This window comes from Eriocheir sinensis, chromosome 44 (genome assembly GCF_024679095.1).
Source record: "Eriocheir sinensis breed Jianghai 21 chromosome 44, ASM2467909v1, whole genome shotgun sequence".
In the NCBI taxonomy this organism is placed as follows: Eukaryota; Metazoa; Arthropoda; class Malacostraca; order Decapoda; family Varunidae; genus Eriocheir; species Eriocheir sinensis.
The window spans coordinates 1-19,368 of record NC_066552.1 but is presented as its reverse complement, the minus strand read 5'-3'; the positions used below and the strand labels follow the sequence as shown (position 1 = coordinate 19,368).

Here is a 19,368-nt window from a genome sequence, read left to right as displayed (position 1 = left end):
TTCTGGACAGTGGAGGCTAAGGCTCTTCGTCTCATCAGCTCTCCTCCTCATACTGATAGTCTTCCAACTCTTAAATTCCGCCGCCATGTTGCCTCTCTTTCTATCTTCTATCGATATTTCCACGCTGACTGCTCTTCTGAACTTGCTAACTGCATGCCTCCCCCTCCAGCGGCCCGCTGCACTCGACTTTCTACTCATGTTCATCCCTATACTGTCCAAACCCCTTATGCAGAGTTAACCAGCATCTTCACTCTTTCATCCCTCACGCTGGTAAACTCTGGAACAATCTTCCTTCATCTGTATTTCCTCCTGCCTACGACTTGAACTCTTTCAAGAGGAGGGTATTAGGACATCTCTCTCCTCCCGTATTAGATCTTGCTTTCGGCCACCTCTTTTGTTTCTTTTTTAGGAGCAGCGAGTAGCGGGCTTTTTTTTATTATTGTTCTCTTTTTTTGTGTGCCCTTGAGCTGCCTCCTTTGTTGTAAAAAAAAAATAACAATAAATAAATAAACTTAACCCTCTGAGTACCGATGACGATACGGTATCGTCACCACTGGATGTTACCGCCAGTACGGGTGACGATACCACATCGTCACTGAGTTACCCTTACACTCGGTCTTATTTCGCGAAAAGTTTTGGTTCCCCGAAGACCACCCGGGTATCACGTGATAGCTAGAGAGTTGGGCTAGCCTCTCCCAGGTTCTCGTGATCCTATGGGATACGCCACATAGTGAAAACAAAGGAAAAGTTCAGGACAGCTTACCACCCTCTGCCAAAAACAAAATGTTGCTTCCCATACGGGTGACGATACCGTATCGTCATTTTATAATTTTCAAAACCGGTCTTATTTCTCGAAATATAATTGTTCCAGGATGATTAGCAGGGTATCACGTGATAACCAGATACTTCCTCTAGCTGCTCACAGACCACCATGCCCCCAGGCGAGATGCAGCTCACGCTGAATAAAGGCAAGGGTCGCGGCTGCATATTCGGAGCCCGTGTGGACAGATATGGGGCCCATATTTGCGTATCAGGGCTGGGATACGTTTTCAACAAGCAAGGATGGGCTTTATTCAATACACAAGTGGTAGGCAAACCTAATTATAGTTTGCCCTAAAACGGTCGTTGTCTGTGGTTTTGCTCGTCCGCCACCCCACCGCCACTCACCAGTTTCCCTGACCCGCACAGCTCGCGTACACATACGTCTCGCTGTTCTCTATGTGAGCCTAAACAAATTTTCTACATCATGGCTCGCAACCCCAAAGACATTCTTGACACCACTAGCAAGATCAAAGCTGTGCTCGATGGAGATATTAGTCATAGTGAGTGTGACAAAGAAGAAATTTCATCAACAGACACTGACTCGTTAGAGTCAGAGTATCTCCCTAGTGCTGACGAGATTGAAATACTCATAGCTGAGAAAGGCGAAGATGAAGAGTTCTTCAGGGACCTTTCTCAGTCCTCTACTGCTGACGATACCGCTACAGAGGCAGGGGAGCCCTCTGGGTCGCAGAGTGCCGTGGAAGCATTCGGCAAGATCAAGAAACGAAAACGTGCTGCCGCTCGTTCCACGTCAAGCCCAAAACGTGCGAAGGCTGTGTTACCCTCGCCTGCTACCACGCCCGTACCTGTGCTGCATTCAACGCCTTTGCCCACGGGAGACACTGTGGATGCAGGCGAGGAAGCTGACGTGGATGATGTGGAGAATAAGAGTGGATACAAGGCTCCACGTTTGCCGAGGAGGCGACTCTACGCTACCCCACACAAAGACGCTGGGAGGGTCAGCAGCAGTGACGATGATGACCTCCCACCACGCATCATTTTCCCTCCTCGCCGTCGTGTGATACTTGGGGACGAGCCCCCTTCGATCTCTGGTGTGCCTCGGCAGGAGTCGAGGAGCAGGTCGCCACTCAGCCCCTCTCAGCCCCCTGCCACTCCAGCCAGCCTTTCCTCAACCACGCCTCCCCCTTCTTCGCAAGATGTGCCGCCACCCACCTCTTCTGCTGCGCCTCCTGCACCTACTACCGTTCATGACCGCGGTGGTGACGATGCAGGGGTGAGACATGATGTTAGCCGAGGGGCTAAACGGTCACGCTCCGGCCATCCAGCCCCCCTCGGCGTTTGTGATAGACGTGTGAAGGCACCTAGACTGATTAGGCGTCGCGCTGCGAGGCCGGGTGGTGCCCCACGTAACCCAAGGGCGGCGCCCCAAGACCCTACCCCAGACCGTTTGCCAGGCCCCATTCGGGTCAACGAAAACTGGACCTGGGACGACGTTGTTGGGTACCACCCTCGGCGTTACAACTTCACGCCAGCAAACCAGCCAGGCCCCACGTTTTCCTTGCCACCGAATCAAGAAAATTGCCGAAGCTATATTTTCCGGCAATTTTTCACTGATACTCTTGCCCAGCTCGTGTGCACTGCCACCAACAGATATAATGGGTATCGAAAGGGTGGCAAGGTTGACCACCCACGCTCTCTCTACAACGGCTTCGCTCCAGTTACCCCTGACGAGCTGTACGTTTTCCTGGCCATAGTCATCCTAATGGGGACAATAAAAAAAAACTCCATCCACAAGTACTGGTCCACAGACCCTCTCACCGCCACCCCAGGCTTCAATCGTGTCATGGGGCGCAACAGGTTCCAGGCAATCCTCGGCAACTTGCACTTCATCGACAGCCTGCTTTCCCACACCTGCAACCAGGACAAGCCGAAGGCGGATAAAGACCCCATGGAACGAATAAGACCTGTGAGCGACTACCTGAGGGAGAAGATCCAGCAAGGTTTCAATCCCCACCAGAAGTTGGTGATTGATGAGAGTCTGTGCCTGTGGAGGGGCAATATTGGCATCCGCCAATACATACCCAGCAAGCGTCACCGTTATGGGTTGAAAACTTTCGTCATGTGTGACTGCAAGTCTGGCTATGTCCAGGATGTGCTGTTGTACATGGGCAGCAAGACAGAGCTCGAGCCTGCCCCTGCCGACATCCTAATAGCTGGTGCTGTGGTGTGCACTTTGATGAAGCCGTACCTGAACGAGGGCCGCATCTTGTACACCGATAACTGGTACACGAGCCCCAGCTTGTGTGCATACCTTGGCAGCGTCAACACTGGCTCATGCGGCACCGTCAGGAGGAACAGGAAGCACCTGCCGCCCTTGCCATCCGCGAGAGAGGCAGACAGCAAAATTTACAAGCACGCTAACGGCATGCTCCTCCTGTCGTGGATGGACAACAAGGAGGTAAATGTCCTCTCCACGGTCCATGAACCTGTCCAGGAACTAGCCCGACGACGTCAGCGTGGTACTGGCATACGTCTGCAGAAACCACAAGCCATCAATGACTACAACGTCAATATGCGGCTTGTGGACAAGAAGGACCAGGTCGTTGCATCAGCTGAGTGTGCACGAAAGACCATGAGGTGGTATAAAAAGTTTTTCTTCCACCTCCTCGACCTGGTTCTGTACAACAGCAACATCGTGTACAAGGAACTGACGGGCAAAGTAGAGCATCGTGAGGAGTTTTGTACTGAGCTGGCAAGGGAGCTCATCATTGACTTCAAAAGGCAGCCCATTCAACGAGCGCCCTTGGCAGGATACAAGACCCAACGAGGCCAGACTCAATGAGCGACACTTCATCGCCCTCATCCCCCAACCGAGTTGAAGCCCAAACCCTACGAAGGTGCCACGTCTGCAGCCACACGACACGGGCCCCAATAACGCGCTCTGACACCCGCTACTACTGCAGACACTGCGACGTAGGGCTGTGCATCACCCCCTGCTTCGAGGACTACCACACAAAGTTGAACTTCTAAGTGCAAAATACTTGCGTGTGAACTGTAAATATTGTGTACATAAATAACTGTGTCAATAATTATATATATATATATATATATATATATATATATATATATATATATATATATGTATATATATATATATATATATATATATATATATATATATATATATATATATATATATATATATATATATATATATATATATATATATATATAAGTGTGTGTGTGTGTGTGTGTTAGCTTTAAAAAAACAGAGAGAAAAGACTCTGTATGTCATGTATAAAGTGTACATAAAGTGTATATGTGAAGCAACAAGTGTTTTTTTTTTTTTCAGAGAAAAGACTCTGCATGTCATGTATATAGTGTAAATAAAGTGTATATATGAATTACTGTTTTTTTTTTTACGAGAAGAGACTGTATGTCAGGTATATAGTGTAAATAAAATGTATATATGATGCACTGAGTGTAAAAAGTGTGGAACTACAAAACCGCGCTGAAACGGAGTGGCGGGCACAGCCGCATGAACTCGCTCTCGGCTGGCGGGGCTGGCCGGGTGGGGCGGGGCTGCGGGTGAGATGAAGGGGGTACACTTCTAAGCTACGGAAAGGGGAATGACAACATTTTTTATGGTTTTGGGATAGATTCGAGTGTTTTGAAAGAAAAAAAAAAATTTTGCACATAGTGCGGTATGGGGTGTACTAGTTTTCTCGCCATAGCGCGGTACTCAGAGGGTTAAGAGCAGGTTCATCTGGTCTTTGCTTAACCTATGGTAGTGTGACTGGTCAGATATATTGATAAATATAATAAGTGACTAGGAGGGGCTGCGAGTCTGAGAACTCAATTTTCCAATACTTTATTTATAACTTTTATTGCTGAGAATTTACGGGATTCTCAAGAAGTCCAGACCTTTTCAAAAACCCCACACAGAGATTTGTCCAAGTCCTGCCACTTGGTCTGAAATCACTTGAAGAGAAAAATATAAGGCCCAGAGGAACGGCTAATACATGCTGTAAATGCCTCCTCGCACACCAATTCCAAGATGTGGTGACGACAAGTGAGGTGAAGAACTCTACTATTGAGCCGTTGCTCGATTATGGTACATGTCCCTGCCGAAATCCCTGTGTTCAAAGCTGTGGTGTTACAGGATAGAGCAGAAATGCGATCCATTCCTCTCGAGTCTTAGAAAGCAGTCATCACGGCATCGCCCATTGCTTGTCCAACGCCACAGGGAAGGATTGGGACTCCCAATAGCTTTGCAATGCCATGTCCTGATGGGAGGGTCTGCACGCACGCAGCTCTTTCCCCACACACTCTGAGCATGCGCGAGCAGTCTCGCTTCCTGATCGGTGCGAGGATTTTCGGCTCATGATTGGCCGCCTTCTCATCAGCTGATACATGTAAACATTTCATCAGCTGATACATGTAAAGATAATAATAATGATGATAATAATGCTCCCTTCCTCCACTGTCCTCCCTGTCAGTGAGTCACCCACCCCTCACTCCCTTCACTGTCCTCCCTGTCAGTGCATCACCCACCCCTCACTCCCTTCCTTCACTGTCTTCCCTGTCAGTGCATCACCCACCCCTCACTCCCTTCCTTCACTGTCCTCCCTGTCAGTGCATCACCCACCCCTCACTCCCTTCCTTCACTGTCCTCCCTGTCAGTGCATCACCCACCCCTCACTCCCTTCCTTCACTGTCCTCCCTGTCAGTGCATCATCCACCCTCCTCCCTTCCTTCACTGTCCTCCCTGTCAGTGCATCACCCATCCTCCCTTCCTCCACTGTCCTCCCTGTAACTGCATCAACCTACCATCACTCCCTTCCTCCACTGTCCTCCCTGTGCATCACCCACCCCTCACTACCTTCACTGTCCTCCCTGTCAGTGGGTCACCACCCCTCCTCCTTCCTTCACTGTCCTCCCTGTCAGTGCATCACCCACCCCTCACTCCCTTCCTTCACTGTCCTCCCTGTCAGTGCATCACCCACCCCTCACTCCCTTCACTGTCCTCCCTGTCAGTGCATCACCCACTGACAGGGAGGACAGTGGAGGAAGGGAGTGATGGGTGGGTGATGCACTGACAGGGAGGACAGTGAAGGAAGGGAGTGAGGGGTGGGTGATGCACTGACAGGGAGGACAGTGAAGGAAGGGAGTGAGGGGTGGGTGATGCACTGACAGGGAGGACAGTGAAAGGAGTGAGGGTTGGGTGATGCACTCACAGGCAGGACAGTGAATGGAGGGAGGGATGGGTGTTGCACTCACAGGGAGGACAGTGGAGGAAGGGAGTGAGGGGTGGGTGATGCACTGACAGGGAGGACAGTGAAGGAAGGGAGTGATGGGTGGGTGATGCACTGACAGGGAGGACAGTGGAGGAAGGGAGTGAGGGGTGGGTGATGCACTGACAGGGAGGACAGTGAAGGAAGGGAGTGAGGGGTGGGTGATGCACTGACAGGGAGGACAGTGGAGGAAGGGAGTGAGGGGTGGGTGACTCACTGACAGGGAGGACAGTGAAGGAAGGGAGTGAGGGGTGGGTGACTCACTGACAGGGAGGACAGTGGAGGAAGGGAGTGAGGGGTGGGTGACTCACTGACAGGGAGGACAGTGGAGGAAGGGAGTGAGGGGTGGGTGACTCACTGACAGGGAGGACAGTGGAGGAAGGGAGCATTATTATCATCATTATTATTATCTTTACATGTATCAGCTGATGAAATGTTTACATGTATCAGCTGATGAAATGTTTACATGTATCAGCTGATGAGAAGGCGGCCAATCATGAGCCGAGAATCCTCGCACCGATCAGGAGGCGAGACTGCTCGCGCATGCTCAGAGTGTGTGGGGAAAGAGCTGCGTGTAGGCAGTCCCGTCCTGATACCAGAACAGAAAGTCGGTCGCCTGTAGCTGCAGCACCACCTGCCATTGTCTGCACCATCTTGCCATCCCAGTGCACGACCAGCAGCACCAAAGGCTTGAACGAATTTTTTATTTCCTTGGCAGCTTCTGCACAAAACCTCATCTGGTCTCGCCAGAAGGACTCACTGTTTAACACCAGCTCTTTGGGGTCGTGACCAAGGGTTTTTGCAGCTGCTGCAAGTATATGAACTGCACAATCAGATATCTTGGCTCTATCCATCACAGCTGAGAGTTGTGCATTCATGATTTTCTTCAAGCTCCTGGTGCACTTTACTGGGGGTATGACAACTGAAGGTGGCCCTGCAACACAGCTGTCAGCAGCCTCTTCTGCACCACGACACTGAAAAGGGGAATGAATGGGACTGGAGCTGCTGGAACTTGATGTAGAGCTGGATACGAGTTCAGTTATTTCTTCCAGTTTACGCTTTTCAGCTTGAGAGCGCTTCATTCGCTGTTCTTTCTTCTCCTTGTTCTTCTCAACATGCAAGAGACATGTCCTGTGTTGTTGCCATTGTGCCCCTGCGCACCTCCTCCCTCTGTGCTCCTAGAAACTCCCTGTCCTCGGCGATTGTAATCATTGAAATTGCATCTTCATGTGCAATGTCAAAGAGGCGATCAAGGACAAGGGACAGAAGGAAATCATTTTCGTTCTTCTGTTGTTTTTGTTTGCCTGTTTTTGTTCTTCTTTAGACTTTTCCAGTTATCTTGTAGTCGTACAACTTTCTCTCTTGCTTGCTGCATTTTCTGCATTGGAATACGTGCTTGATCCCAGAAGGTACTCACTAGTTTGATCGTTTCCGCCACTGCTTCCTTTGTTGTCATCTTCTGGTTAAGATGGAGGTTGAGATAGTATTGAAGCACCTATTTGCATGTTGGCAGCATGCTCCCCATGATAGTAGACTCGACTGAATCAAGTAGGTAGACACTTGTCATAGCTCTGGCTCCAGATGCCATAATATCAGTAAAAAATAAATAAATAAATAAATAAAAGGCCCTTATTGTCACGGCTGCAGTGTAGAACTGAGTGTAGTAGAGAAGGAAGTGACTCTGTGCGTCTATCTCTCACAGCATCACCCAAGCAACAACAAGCGCCGCAGAAAAAATGTCCGCACCTGGTAATAACACACATCTTTCCGACACAACAAGGCACACACGGTCACAAAAACTATTGATATGGACGGAAAATTTGCCCAGTATGATAGCCCCTTTAGACTGTTCCCAAATTCTGCAAGATTTTTATGACACTAATGAAACCTTGTTATTAGAACAAAATGTATTACTATACAATAACTTTATATAAATAAAGATAAAGTTGGGGGCATACGCTGTAACAGCACGTGGCCTCGGTACTCTTCTCCGTAACACTGGCCCTTGAGCCTGTGGTGGGAGGGAGCCCATTACCCCGGGACACAGGGCCAGTGTGACATCCGGGTTACCACAGTTTACCTTCCCCAGGCACCCATTCATCGACCAGCCCAAAAGGGAGGAACAGCTGGGTGAGCTGCACACCGACTGCCCGGGCAGGGATTCGAACCCGGACCCATGGAGTACATGCCGGGCACGCCGACCACTAGACCACAGAGGCATTATATAAATAGTTGCAGATAAATTTACCAAATAACATAGAGTATTCATATATTCTTTTTCCAGTGATTTCTATTCATTCATTAATTCTCATTAATATATATATATATATATATATATATATATATATATATATATATATATATATATATATATATATATATATATATATATATATATATATATATATATTATACAAGTATATAGTATAATATTCACACAATCAATAACATCGCCCTCCTTGGAGGCAGGCGATACATACTAAATGTGAAAAAAATAGACATTATTAAAATTAAATCCTCTGATCAATATTAATCTACACACAACATAATATTAAATATTAGATTACCGTAAGACTTATGCAGCATTTTTACGATATGTAAGTCTCAGGAACGAGTTCTGCGGAAGAAGATAAATGAGTATGATTATCCAAGTACCAATGGAAAATTCCCCCCCCCACACCCAAACACACACACACACACCACTTTCCTCACCAGCCAACAACTACATAGCAGTTACCTTCCTGCCCGTCTTACAGGCTTGGATCATGCTGCCCCTTCCCCCACCATCTCCTCTTAGTGAGTCACATCCAATGGTAGGGTTGATAAATTAATGTCAAGCAAATGATCTTTGGTCCCTTGAAAGCAATAAAACCAAGCCCAAACCCAGCAATTCTCAGAAACGGCCCTCACTCACTACACACTCGTTGGCACACAGACAACCATACATACGTAACCCTCCCATCCCTCCACAAACACACACACACACACACACACACACACACACACCAGCATTCCTGAAGCAGAGACTGAAGGCTGAGACAATGTTAGCACAATGAGGCAAGGCATTTCAGTAAACAAGACAGCATAATGAAAAGTTCCTGAATTATACTTTTCAACATTTAAAATTATCTTCTCCATATTATATGTTTTCTTTTGCTAGTTGAGCTAGGCACTTTTTACATATAACTATATCTGCTTCGGAAAACGTCGCAGTATTATACTCATTTTCATTTTTTCACCTACTGTTCAGACTTCTTGTTTTCAATGTGTAAATTTATGGCATTTAAGGTTGTTATAATGGATTCTAGTGGTTCGCCACAAGCTTTGTAAGCACACTTTTTGATAGTAACGTTTATCTTGTTTGCCTGGTTCATACTGCCGGCCCCCTCTCCCTCACCTCTTGGGCGAGTAACAATCAGTCAAGGTTGATGACAATGACATATGGTTGATCTTTGGTAACTTTGATAGAATAGTAGTCAGAAATCCCAAGCTGTCTGCATTCACTATTTCATTGTATTAAGCACTCTGCCACTGCCTCCTTGAAGCAGCTTGCTGATCGGACACCATTCAGACAGAGCTATTGAACACAGCTGTCAAAAGTATTTTGCCTAATCAACTCCCTTTCTCAAACTGGCTGTCTAATTTCTCTAAATCTTTTACTGCTATTTTCAAGTTAACTGATCCACTGGACTTGTTAGCTGTATGCCTCCTGAAGACTACCAGCACAGGACTTCATACCCTTGGGTCTCAGTCCTATGATGTCAAACTTCCTAATGCAGGAATTAATAAAAATTTTAACTAGTATTTCATCCCTATCTCTGGTAAACTCAATTTCAGTCTTCCTTCAACTGTATTCCCTTCTTCCTATGACTTACTTTCAAGAGGGGAGTATTAAGACCTGTCTAATCAATTTCTCTTTTGGAATATTCTTCTGTTGTTTTATGGGTACTAGAAGTGTGCCTACAGACAGTTTGTCTATAGACAATGTGCCTACCGGACAGTTTGCCTACTGGACATTATACCTACGGGCACCATGGCTACCATTCATTATGGCTAACGGACATTTGGAATTTATTTATCTATTTATTTATTTATTTATTTATTTTATTTTATTTTATTTTATTTTATTTATTTATTTATTTTTTTTACATCTTCAACTATGGCGCCTGTAGGTTTGTTTGGAGGGGCCTGGTGGTATGGCCCAGCCCGTTGTGGCGCAGTTAAGTGTTTAAAGTGGCGCCATCTTGCATTGGCTCATGCTGCCCCCGGAGCTCATCTTTAATCCTAAAATCTAGAGTCCGAGTTGATGGGTGGTCTTCTGGACAGCATGTGGGTAGTCTTAAGCTGGCATCACACAGGGCAAATTTCTGCCAACATGTTGCTCGTTTTTGTTGGTGATAATCGCCAACCAACAATGTTGTGCATCACACTGCTACCCTGAACACTGTTGTGTTGACGCCGTGCTCCAACAACAGCAAACACCACACCAGCATCATCTCCAGCCACTTTACCATGAATCGGAAGGATATTGATGATTTAGAAGATTGTACTGCTGCATTGCACATAATGAAGAATGTGCTACGGCTGCAGAAACACCAGAAGAGGCATTGGGGGCGTCCATGGCTAGTTTGTTAAACTTGGTTTATACCTCGCGCCAGGCACAGACACCACCCCCGGGTGGGGGTCGGGATCGGGGTTGCCAGATTCTTTTGACGATAAGTAGCCTACTCACACATCAAAAAGTAGCGGATTTCAACATGAAGTAGCCCAATACATTTCAGAATTACTCAAAATTTAAGTAGCAGGTAGTGGATTAAAAAGTTAAGTAGCGGGGTTGGGCGGCAGTGACCCACCATACAGTCAGTTGAGTGTTATAAATAACTTTACACAGTGGACAAATAAATCACAAACATACTTGCACATGTACGTCGGTTTTTGGAGTTTTACCATTTACAATTTGAGTAAATTTGTACGATGATTGATTTTCAATTTACATTTACAACTTACAGCACGAATGTCATTTGACCCCGTTTCCTCCCGACCAGTCTGACATCACATCTGTTGTCCATTCTTCACAACCCACCAGATCTTGTTGGTTGTTCATTTTGCCCAACAGCCAACAAAAGAAATCAACATGTTGGGCAAAATTTGCCCTGTGTGACGCTAGCTTTAGGCCACTCTGCAGCGGATGAAAAATCCCACCTTGGTGTCTCCGGGCGGGGATCGAACTCACGTCGTCCTAAACGAGGCACCGTCACTCTACCCACTCAGCCACCACCTCCCCAAAATGCTACACTAAACACTTTATACACTATTCATGCCATGCTAACTGAATCAAGAACAGTACCATTGGTGTTCTGAGTCATAAAGCATAAGAACAAAGGAGCCTACAATGCAATATGGACTTTTCTTGAGAACGAAAGAAATTTAAACCCAGCATCCCTGATGCTTGACTCTGAAAGAGCAGCATTGAATTCTATCAAGATACTTTCCAGAGTCAAATCAGTAGTTGTCTGTTTCACTTTGGGCAATGTGTGTGGTGAAGAATTAAAGCCAAAGGACTTGCCAGCTGGTATGCTCAGTGTCCCGTAAATGAACATGATTAAATCACTTCAAACACTTGCATTCGATCCTTAACAAGATGTTAGCCACATATATGAATGATTTATGTCTGCACTGGATGAGGAAATGGACAAAATTTTGGGAGACTTTCTAACCTATTTCGAGGATATGTGGATTGGAAATGTGCAGCGAGGACAAAGAAGACAGCCCGTATTTCAAGAGGAGCTTTGGAATGTACATGAAAGAGTTTTACAAAAGTTGCCTCACACCAACAAGTCGATAGGAGGCTGGCACACAGCCTTAGACCTAAGTCGCCAGTGAACACCCAACTCTGTGCTGACTATATATATATATATATATATATATATATATATATATATATATATATATATATATATATATATATATATATATATATATATATATATATATAGTCAAATCGCGTATGACGTGGATTCACAAGGCACAGTTTCCTAGGACGCAGTATTGTTTCAGAACCGTGTGTTCAGATCACACGGGTAAAACCATCTATGATGCAGTTCGTGGTCTGCCCTGCCAAATGAGCACAGAGTTGCCAGGTTGGATTTTTTTTTCAAGAGGGAAAATCTCATGGTGGCAGTTGGGTTGGTTTTGGGAGGATTTCTATCCTGTCTCTCTCTCTCTCTCTCTCTCTCTCTGCATATTTTTGTATTCAGTAAGTTACAAATTATCCTCACAATCAGAATGATCATATATAGCCAAAATTTATAGATGTAAACAAGAAGAACGTTCAGAGTCGGCTGTCGTGGCCCTCACTCAAATTCCAAGTCACAGTCATGGCGCGTGCTCCCCAACCACTGTCGATTTCGGGATGGCAGGGAAAGTAAATGGTTGGGCGAGACTGGGCGGTTTTTGTGCAGAATGTGGCGGCGGCACGGCGAGTACACATCTGTATTATTAGATGTACTTGCTAATAATGTGTGTATTTGTATGTGTTATGTATTTGTGGGAATTTGCCAATAACTATGTGTTTATTTGTATATGCATTATGTATTTGTGGAAATTACGCATTCTATGGAGAATGCGCTTATCGATGCTCGCGGTGACGTGTAAGCTTTGGGAATTGTGGTGGCGGGCAGTGCTGCCTCAGTGGCCAGTCGCTAGCTGGTTGGCGCCTCGCATCCACTCGATGCTCTGAGAGCGTAGGGAGGTGGAATGCATCTGTGCATGCATTAAGTGACTCTGATGGTGCTGAAGTGCAGCTTGTGTGTGTTTATAAGGTATGTCATTATTATTAATTGGGGAAAATGTGGGTTAACTTCATATCACTGGTACTAAGTTTGTAACAGCTGCTTCGCCTATTCATATCATTTGTGATTGGATTACTCTTTTATAATGTACCTTGTTATGTTTGATATTTATATAGGATGTTGGTTTTAGTGATGGTGTTAATGGTGCTGCCAGACAGCTGTTAGGAGGGACCGACAAATCTGGGCAAGTCTGTGCCGATTCACGGGATTTCTGCTTGGTACCAGAGAGGAGGCATTGTTGTAAGTGAACGATTGTTAATGTTTATATGGATAATATCTGGTCATATGGTGATGGTACTGGTGTTTGTGACCATATGGTGAGAGTACTGATGCCTCTGTGACCCTTATGATGATAGTGATGGTATTTGTGTGCCCATATGGTGATTGTGCGGGTGTTTGGTGTGGCAATTTGGTGATGGTATTTTGTGCTGATGTAATGATGGTAGGAATTTATCATGTATACTAAATGTAATGTTATCTACAGGTCAAAATTAAACTTATTACGGCGAGCCAAAGTTTTTTACGTCTGGTACCTGAGCATACAACATCTAGGGGCCGCTTTCAGTCACTTTGTTTTGATCATTACCAATGGCGGCGACTGACGTTATAGTTTTCAACATGAAACTGTCCTATGGGGTAGTGGTGGCTGCAGAGGAAGCGAGAGGTGTTGAGAGTGAGTGGCAAGGTGCGGGGCTAGGCTAACCCCGCAGCCGCCACTACCGAAACGGCCAGTTTTATGTGGAAATACTATAGCAGCGATCGCCACCATTGGTAACGATCAAAAACAAAATTACTGTGAAAGCAGCCCTAGTTAACCCCCCGGCCCATACACAGCAAGGAGTTGGCTCGCTTACCACACATGTGCTACACAATGGCTTGCAAGCCTGCTGGGAAACCCACGGGCAAGATTAAATTTGCCCACTGACGAAAGAGCAGAAACTGGACGTCATCAGGAGGATTAAGAGAGTGAGAGGCAGGAAACAATGAATTTTCCCCATGTGTGAGCGTATGTGGGATAAAATGGCGGCTAGCCAGTACCAAATTCTATTTTCCCATACATACTGAGGAAAAAGTAGGTGTTGGCAGTGGTCGAGTGGATAAGGTGGTGAGCGTGGGTTGGACTGAACAACATCAAAAGCAGATAATGCCAACCGTGACACAGAACATATATCTCTCTCTCTCTCTATCTATCTATCTATCTATCTATCTCTCTATATATATATATATATATATATATATATATATATATATATATATATATACAGTCACCCCCATGTCATGTCTCACCCATCGCGTGTTCAAGGATTCGCGTCAACTAATTGTCGCTTATACGCTGCCCCAGTTTCAGATACGCTGGATGCATTGACGCTAAATAGGAAGGCAGAGAGGAGGAGGGAGGCAGAGGAGGGGGAAGGGAGAGAGGAGGGAGGAAGGAGGAGGCAGAGGAGGAGGAAGAGAGGAGGGGGGAAGGGAGAGAGGAGGGAGGAAGGCAGAGAGGAGGGAGGGAGGCAGAGAGGATGGGGGAAGGGAGAGAGGAGGGAGGAAGGCAGAGAAGAGGGAGGGAGGGAGGCAGAGAGGAGGGGGGAAGGGAGAGAGAGGAGGAGGAAGGCAAAGAGGAGGGAGGAGGGAGGCAGAGGAGGGGGAAGGGAGAGAGGAGGAGGAAGGCAGAGAGGAGGGAGGGAGGAGGCAGAGAGGAGGGAGGGAGGAGGCAGAGAGGAGGGGGAAGGAGAGAGGAGGAAGGCAGAGGAGGAGGGAGGGAGGCAGAGAGGAGGGGGAAGGAGAGAGGAGGGGGAAGGGAGAGAGGAGGAGGCGGGCAATGGACGTTAGGTTGCCCTGAGTGACGCCACGGTTAGACTGTGACGCCATGCTTTCCTATTGGCCAGCAGCTCACTCAGGGACGACTGCTATTGGTCGAGATTTTCTCATAGCAACATTATCCTAAAAAAAAAAATTCACGCGCCGCCACACTGCAGTGTTGCCAGATTGGGCTACTTATCGCAAATTGGGCTACTTTTGGGTCTTCTGTGCTACTAAATTTTGACCCCAGGGTGAGTGTTGATTACATATTGTTGTCTAACAAGGTCTTGTCTCATTTCAGTCATTAAAAGAACGAAAAACATGTTTTATATGACGTGTCAGAGGTGACTTCCCAAATGCATATTTTCCCATAGGGTTATAGTCCCGCCGTCATGGGTTTCACATCGCCAAGTCCGAACGAAAATACCAATGAACGGCGGGGATGACTATATAGATATATATATATATATATATATATATATATATATATATATATATATATATATATATATATATATATATATATATATATATATAGATAGATAGATAGATAGATAGATAGATAGATAGATAGATAGATAGATAGATATAGATATATAGATATATAGATATACAGTAAAACCCCGATTATCCGAAAGCGGATTATCCGAAAAACCGGATTATCCGAAATTGATCTGGATAATGCAATTAAAAAAAAAAATTTCTATACTAAAACGTTATAAAACATCAAAAATAAATAAAAGTAACTACATATGTACTATATTAACACATTTAAAATTGATAAGAACAGTTAAAATGAATATGCTTTCTAATACGTATTGCCGAAATAGCTTGTAACGAATAGATCAATGTATTAGACAAAAAAATTAAACAAACTCTCAACAACACCACGTCCGCACCTTCGCCCCAGCAAGGACGTAGGTGCGGCGAACGAACAAACTACTGCACGACTACTCTCACACCGTACTCTCAAGACAACGACACAAACACGACTCCCCTCTCCACTCCATGCCACATTCCCCTTCCAACATATGAGTTGCGCGATAATATGAGTCATCATACTGTGTCTCCACCTGCACGATGCATCAAGGTCACACTTGCAAGCTTGCACAACCATTCACAATCGCACTCTGCAACATTCACAATTCAGATCTGCAACGCTCACAAGTATCAACATACACTGGTCCAGACAAGGAGACACACAGACAAACATACAATAAAACATTTACATCACATGTTTTAAGCGTACTACTTTGTTTAGCTAGCGTGTGTTTGTTTGGTTTCATTGTTTACATCGTCAGTCGGGCAGTCACATCACACACTTCACACTGGGCAGTCGCATCGCTTCTACCTGTGCTTGACCTCACTTCTTTCTACATCACCATGCCGAAAGAAACCGGGAAAAGGAAGAAAGTCGTCTTACCATACAGCAGAACACAATGCCTACGATCAAACTGGCGGCGATCAAATGGCGGCCATAACCGGATTATCCGAAAATCGGCTTATCCGAAGAGGCTTCTTCCATGTCGGATAATCGGGGTTTTACTGTATATATATATATATATATATATATATATATATATATATATATATATATATATATATATATATATATATAGGTGGCGAAATGGTAGCTGCATTGGGCCCACATTCACCGCGTGATGGACGACGCTGGTTCGAATCCTCACGCTACCACTCAGATTTTCAGTCACCGCCGAGTGGCTTAAAACTACCCACATGCTGTCCTGAAGACCACCCATCAACCCGGACTCTAGAGGAAGCCGTCCAAGCAAATCAAGACCGAGCTCCGGGGGGCAGCATGAGCCAATGCAAGATGGTGCCACTATAAACACTCGCCTGCACCAGAACTGGGCCGACCATCAGGCCCCACTGGAACAAGCCGTGGCCACCATCAGGCCCCATATATATATATATATATATATATATATATATATATATATATATATATATATATATATATATATATATATATATATATATATATATATATATATATATATATATATATATATATATATATATATATATATATATATATATATATATATATATATATATATATATATATATATATATATATATATATATATATATATATATATATATATATATATATATATATATATATATATATATATATATATATATATATTTTATTCAAATAAAGAAAGTTGTTTTTAGCATTGCGAAATATCCGTTAGGCACATTGTCCATATGTATAATGTTCAGTAGGCACACTGTCTGTAGGCAAATTGTCCAGCCACAGTCTGCCTCCTTTGTTATAAAAAAATTAAATTACATTCTTTTGCCTTCACTGCATACACACTTATTCTATTACCTTTTTTCGCTTCTGCATAGCTCTAGCTACTGACATCCAGTGCTCGGGGCCAAGGGAGCTGTAGCTGGGAAGCACGGTGCTCTCTTGGATCAGCTGTGAGGCCACGGGGAGTGTGGGCATGAAGAGTGACTCTGTGTCTTCTGTGTCTTCATCCTCTTCCTCTTCTTCACTTTCTATCCAAAAACTCATTACCTTGGAGGCCTGCCAAAAATGTTAAAAGTCTTACATTACAACCAATCTCCTTAAATACAACTGACCTCCATACATCACTCAAATAGGAATATAAAATAGTAAATAAGTGAATGAATACATCAACTTATATAAATTATACATTCGTAAATATTTGAAATATATGTAAATCTATTAATCAATTGATATTTTTCTTTTTTTTATCTAGAAAAGTATATAGTATACCTTTGATGTGATGACTGCACCACTAATGTTGGTGCTGGTGACAGTTGTTGGCCTCTCTGGAGCCGTGGCTGCAGTCTCCTGTGGGATGAATGAATGAACGAATGATAGAAGGAATAGAGAGGTAAATGAATTAATAAGTAATGAATGACAGAAAAGACAGAAAACTGGAGGAAACAAAATGAGGTATATGCTGCTTAGTAATGATTAGTGGTTTAATAGTCAGGCTTTTCATGCTGGGAAATGATGCTAATTCAAATAGTTACAACTGGAAGAAGGAAGTGGAGGAGCAAAACATTAAAAAAACTTTCACAATGATGGAAATAAAGTTGATCACAGAACACCCACCGTTATGCCAGATTCTTGCAGGCTGGTCTTGGCAGCCCTTGCGGCAAGGGAGCTGGAGGACTGCTGGGGGAGGGCTGGCAGGAGACCCCACATGTCCTCAGGGTCAGGTTCCTCCTCCGTTTGACCGTCCACTGGTACCCTGGTTGAGGCCGAAGTCATCATCTCTGGAACATTCTTCATGATGGAGTTCTTGATGAGGCCTTGGATGAAGGAACTGCTAGTGGTCAGGCTTTGCTGGTGTCCACCTGCAGCTCTCCTATTGGCTCTTTGGGTCTTCAGGGAAACATATGGTGATACCATGAAGGGTCTGCCCTGCACCCCCTTTGTGATCTGGCTGTTTTCAGAATTTGTGTTGTCTTTCTTGTTTTCTGACATGGGCACAGGCTTGGGCGGTTCCATAATAAGGATGTCATCGTCACGATCAAATATAATTTTGCTCACTGACTCTCTGTGCTCTGGTCTGTAATTCCTTCTTTTCAGCCTTTCTCGTGTCTGATGGAGGGAGCTCTTCTTTTTCTGGGTTGCACTAAATTCTGAAATCATGTCATCTTCATCACTATCAGTAGGCGATCCATCTTCATACTGTGACTCTGACTCTGACCCATCGGAAGAAAGACTTCTGTCAGAGACTTCTAGGTCACATGCTTTTTTTGGCTGATTTGGTGATTCACCAGTGTTCGGAGGTTCATGCTGCATAAACTGACCTGTAACTTTATCTGTTCCTGCATCTGGATCAACATTGCCTTCACTGCTGGGAACAATGCCGCTATTCTGCCCAGGTGACAACATGGCATCTATGGCCAGGTGTGTTGCAACAGAAGCCTTGGCGGGCACGCTTGACTCATTCCTTTGTCTCTTCGGTGACTTGACTGCGTTTGAGATGTGCTCCCTTTTTCGGCTGTTATTCTGTCCCCTCTTTTTCACTGTAGGATGTTCAACAGTTGACTCAGACTGTTGCATCGCCTTATGATGGCGTGAGGATTCAGTTCTTGTGCTACTCCTTGCTTTCTTATCCACTGTCTGCTGTTTTTCTATGGCTTTGTTATCTTTTTCTTTGTTGTTAGTTTTTTTAGCTGTTTGACCAACCTTTTTTCTTTTCTCTATGTTAGTAATTTTGCTGACAGTTTGTTCTACTTGTGTGTTTGCTTCCATGTTGCTGCCAGTATGAGTTCTTGTACTCTGTTCTCTTCCTTGGGCTTTTTTCTTCTCTTTTTTGGAAGTCTGTCGTGTAGTTGCTTCTGTTTCTTTGCCAGAACTAGTTTCACTGGGCGAGTTTTCATTTACCATGATAAGTATCGTGTCCATGGTGTCAAGGAGGCAGATTATATACTTCCCATATTCAACCCTATGCAGAATACCAGCAGTCCCTCCCACTGCCTCCTGCACCAACTTCACACTACTATCACTGCTCTCTTGAGGTCTTTCCTCCTCCTCTTCTGCACCTCTAATACTGCACAGTGTCCTGGTTTCATTTGTTTTATTTACAGACAGGATGCCCTCACTGCCCCCACCAAGCCTTCTCAGC

General features: G+C 44.9%; 2 protein-coding genes across 2 annotated transcripts; one reads left to right on the top strand and one right to left on the bottom strand.

The window, feature by feature from the left end:
• The first annotated feature begins 1,246 nt into the window (after positions 1 to 1,246).
• LOC126980658 (chimeric ERCC6-PGBD3 protein-like) lies at positions 1,247 to 3,625 on the top strand. The gene is made up of 2 exons (XM_050830750.1): positions 1,247 to 2,056; positions 2,411 to 3,625. Exons 1-2 carry the CDS (start codon positions 1,247 to 1,249, stop codon positions 3,623 to 3,625), a joined length of 2,025 nt encoding a protein of 674 aa, XP_050686707.1.
• A 4,883-nt stretch (positions 3,626 to 8,508) lies between these two features.
• On the bottom strand, positions 8,509 to 19,345 carry LOC126980227 (uncharacterized). Its single transcript, XM_050829855.1, has 4 exons — positions 17,844 to 19,345; positions 17,499 to 17,576; positions 17,085 to 17,285; positions 8,509 to 8,694 (listed from the first exon to the last, which is right to left on the bottom strand). The coding sequence occupies exons 1-4, from the start codon at positions 19,146 to 19,148 to the stop codon at positions 8,653 to 8,655; spliced, it is 1,626 nt and encodes a 541-aa protein (XP_050685812.1). The 5' UTR covers positions 19,149 to 19,345; the 3' UTR covers positions 8,509 to 8,652.
• Positions 19,346 to 19,368: the final 23 nt, after the last annotated feature.

Coding starts and splice junctions, on each gene's coding strand:
- LOC126980658 (XM_050830750.1), top strand. CDS start 1,247: ATGGCTCGCAACCCCAAAGACATTCTTGACACCACTAGCAAGATCAAA. Junction 2,057..2,410: donor GCGGTGGTGACGATGCAGGG/GTGAGACATGAT, acceptor ACTCTTGCCCAG/CTCGTGTGCACTGCCACCAA.
- LOC126980227 (XM_050829855.1), bottom strand. CDS start 19,148: ATGGACACGATACTTATCATGGTAAATGAAAACTCGCCCAGTGAAACT. Junction 17,286..17,498: donor GTGCAGTCATCACATCAAAG/GTATACTATATA, acceptor CATTTTTGGCAG/GCCTCCAAGGTAATGAGTTT. Junction 8,695..17,084: donor CTATGCAGAAGCGAAAAAAG/GTAATAGAATAA, acceptor CTTCTTCCGCAG/AACTCGTTCCTGAGACTTAC.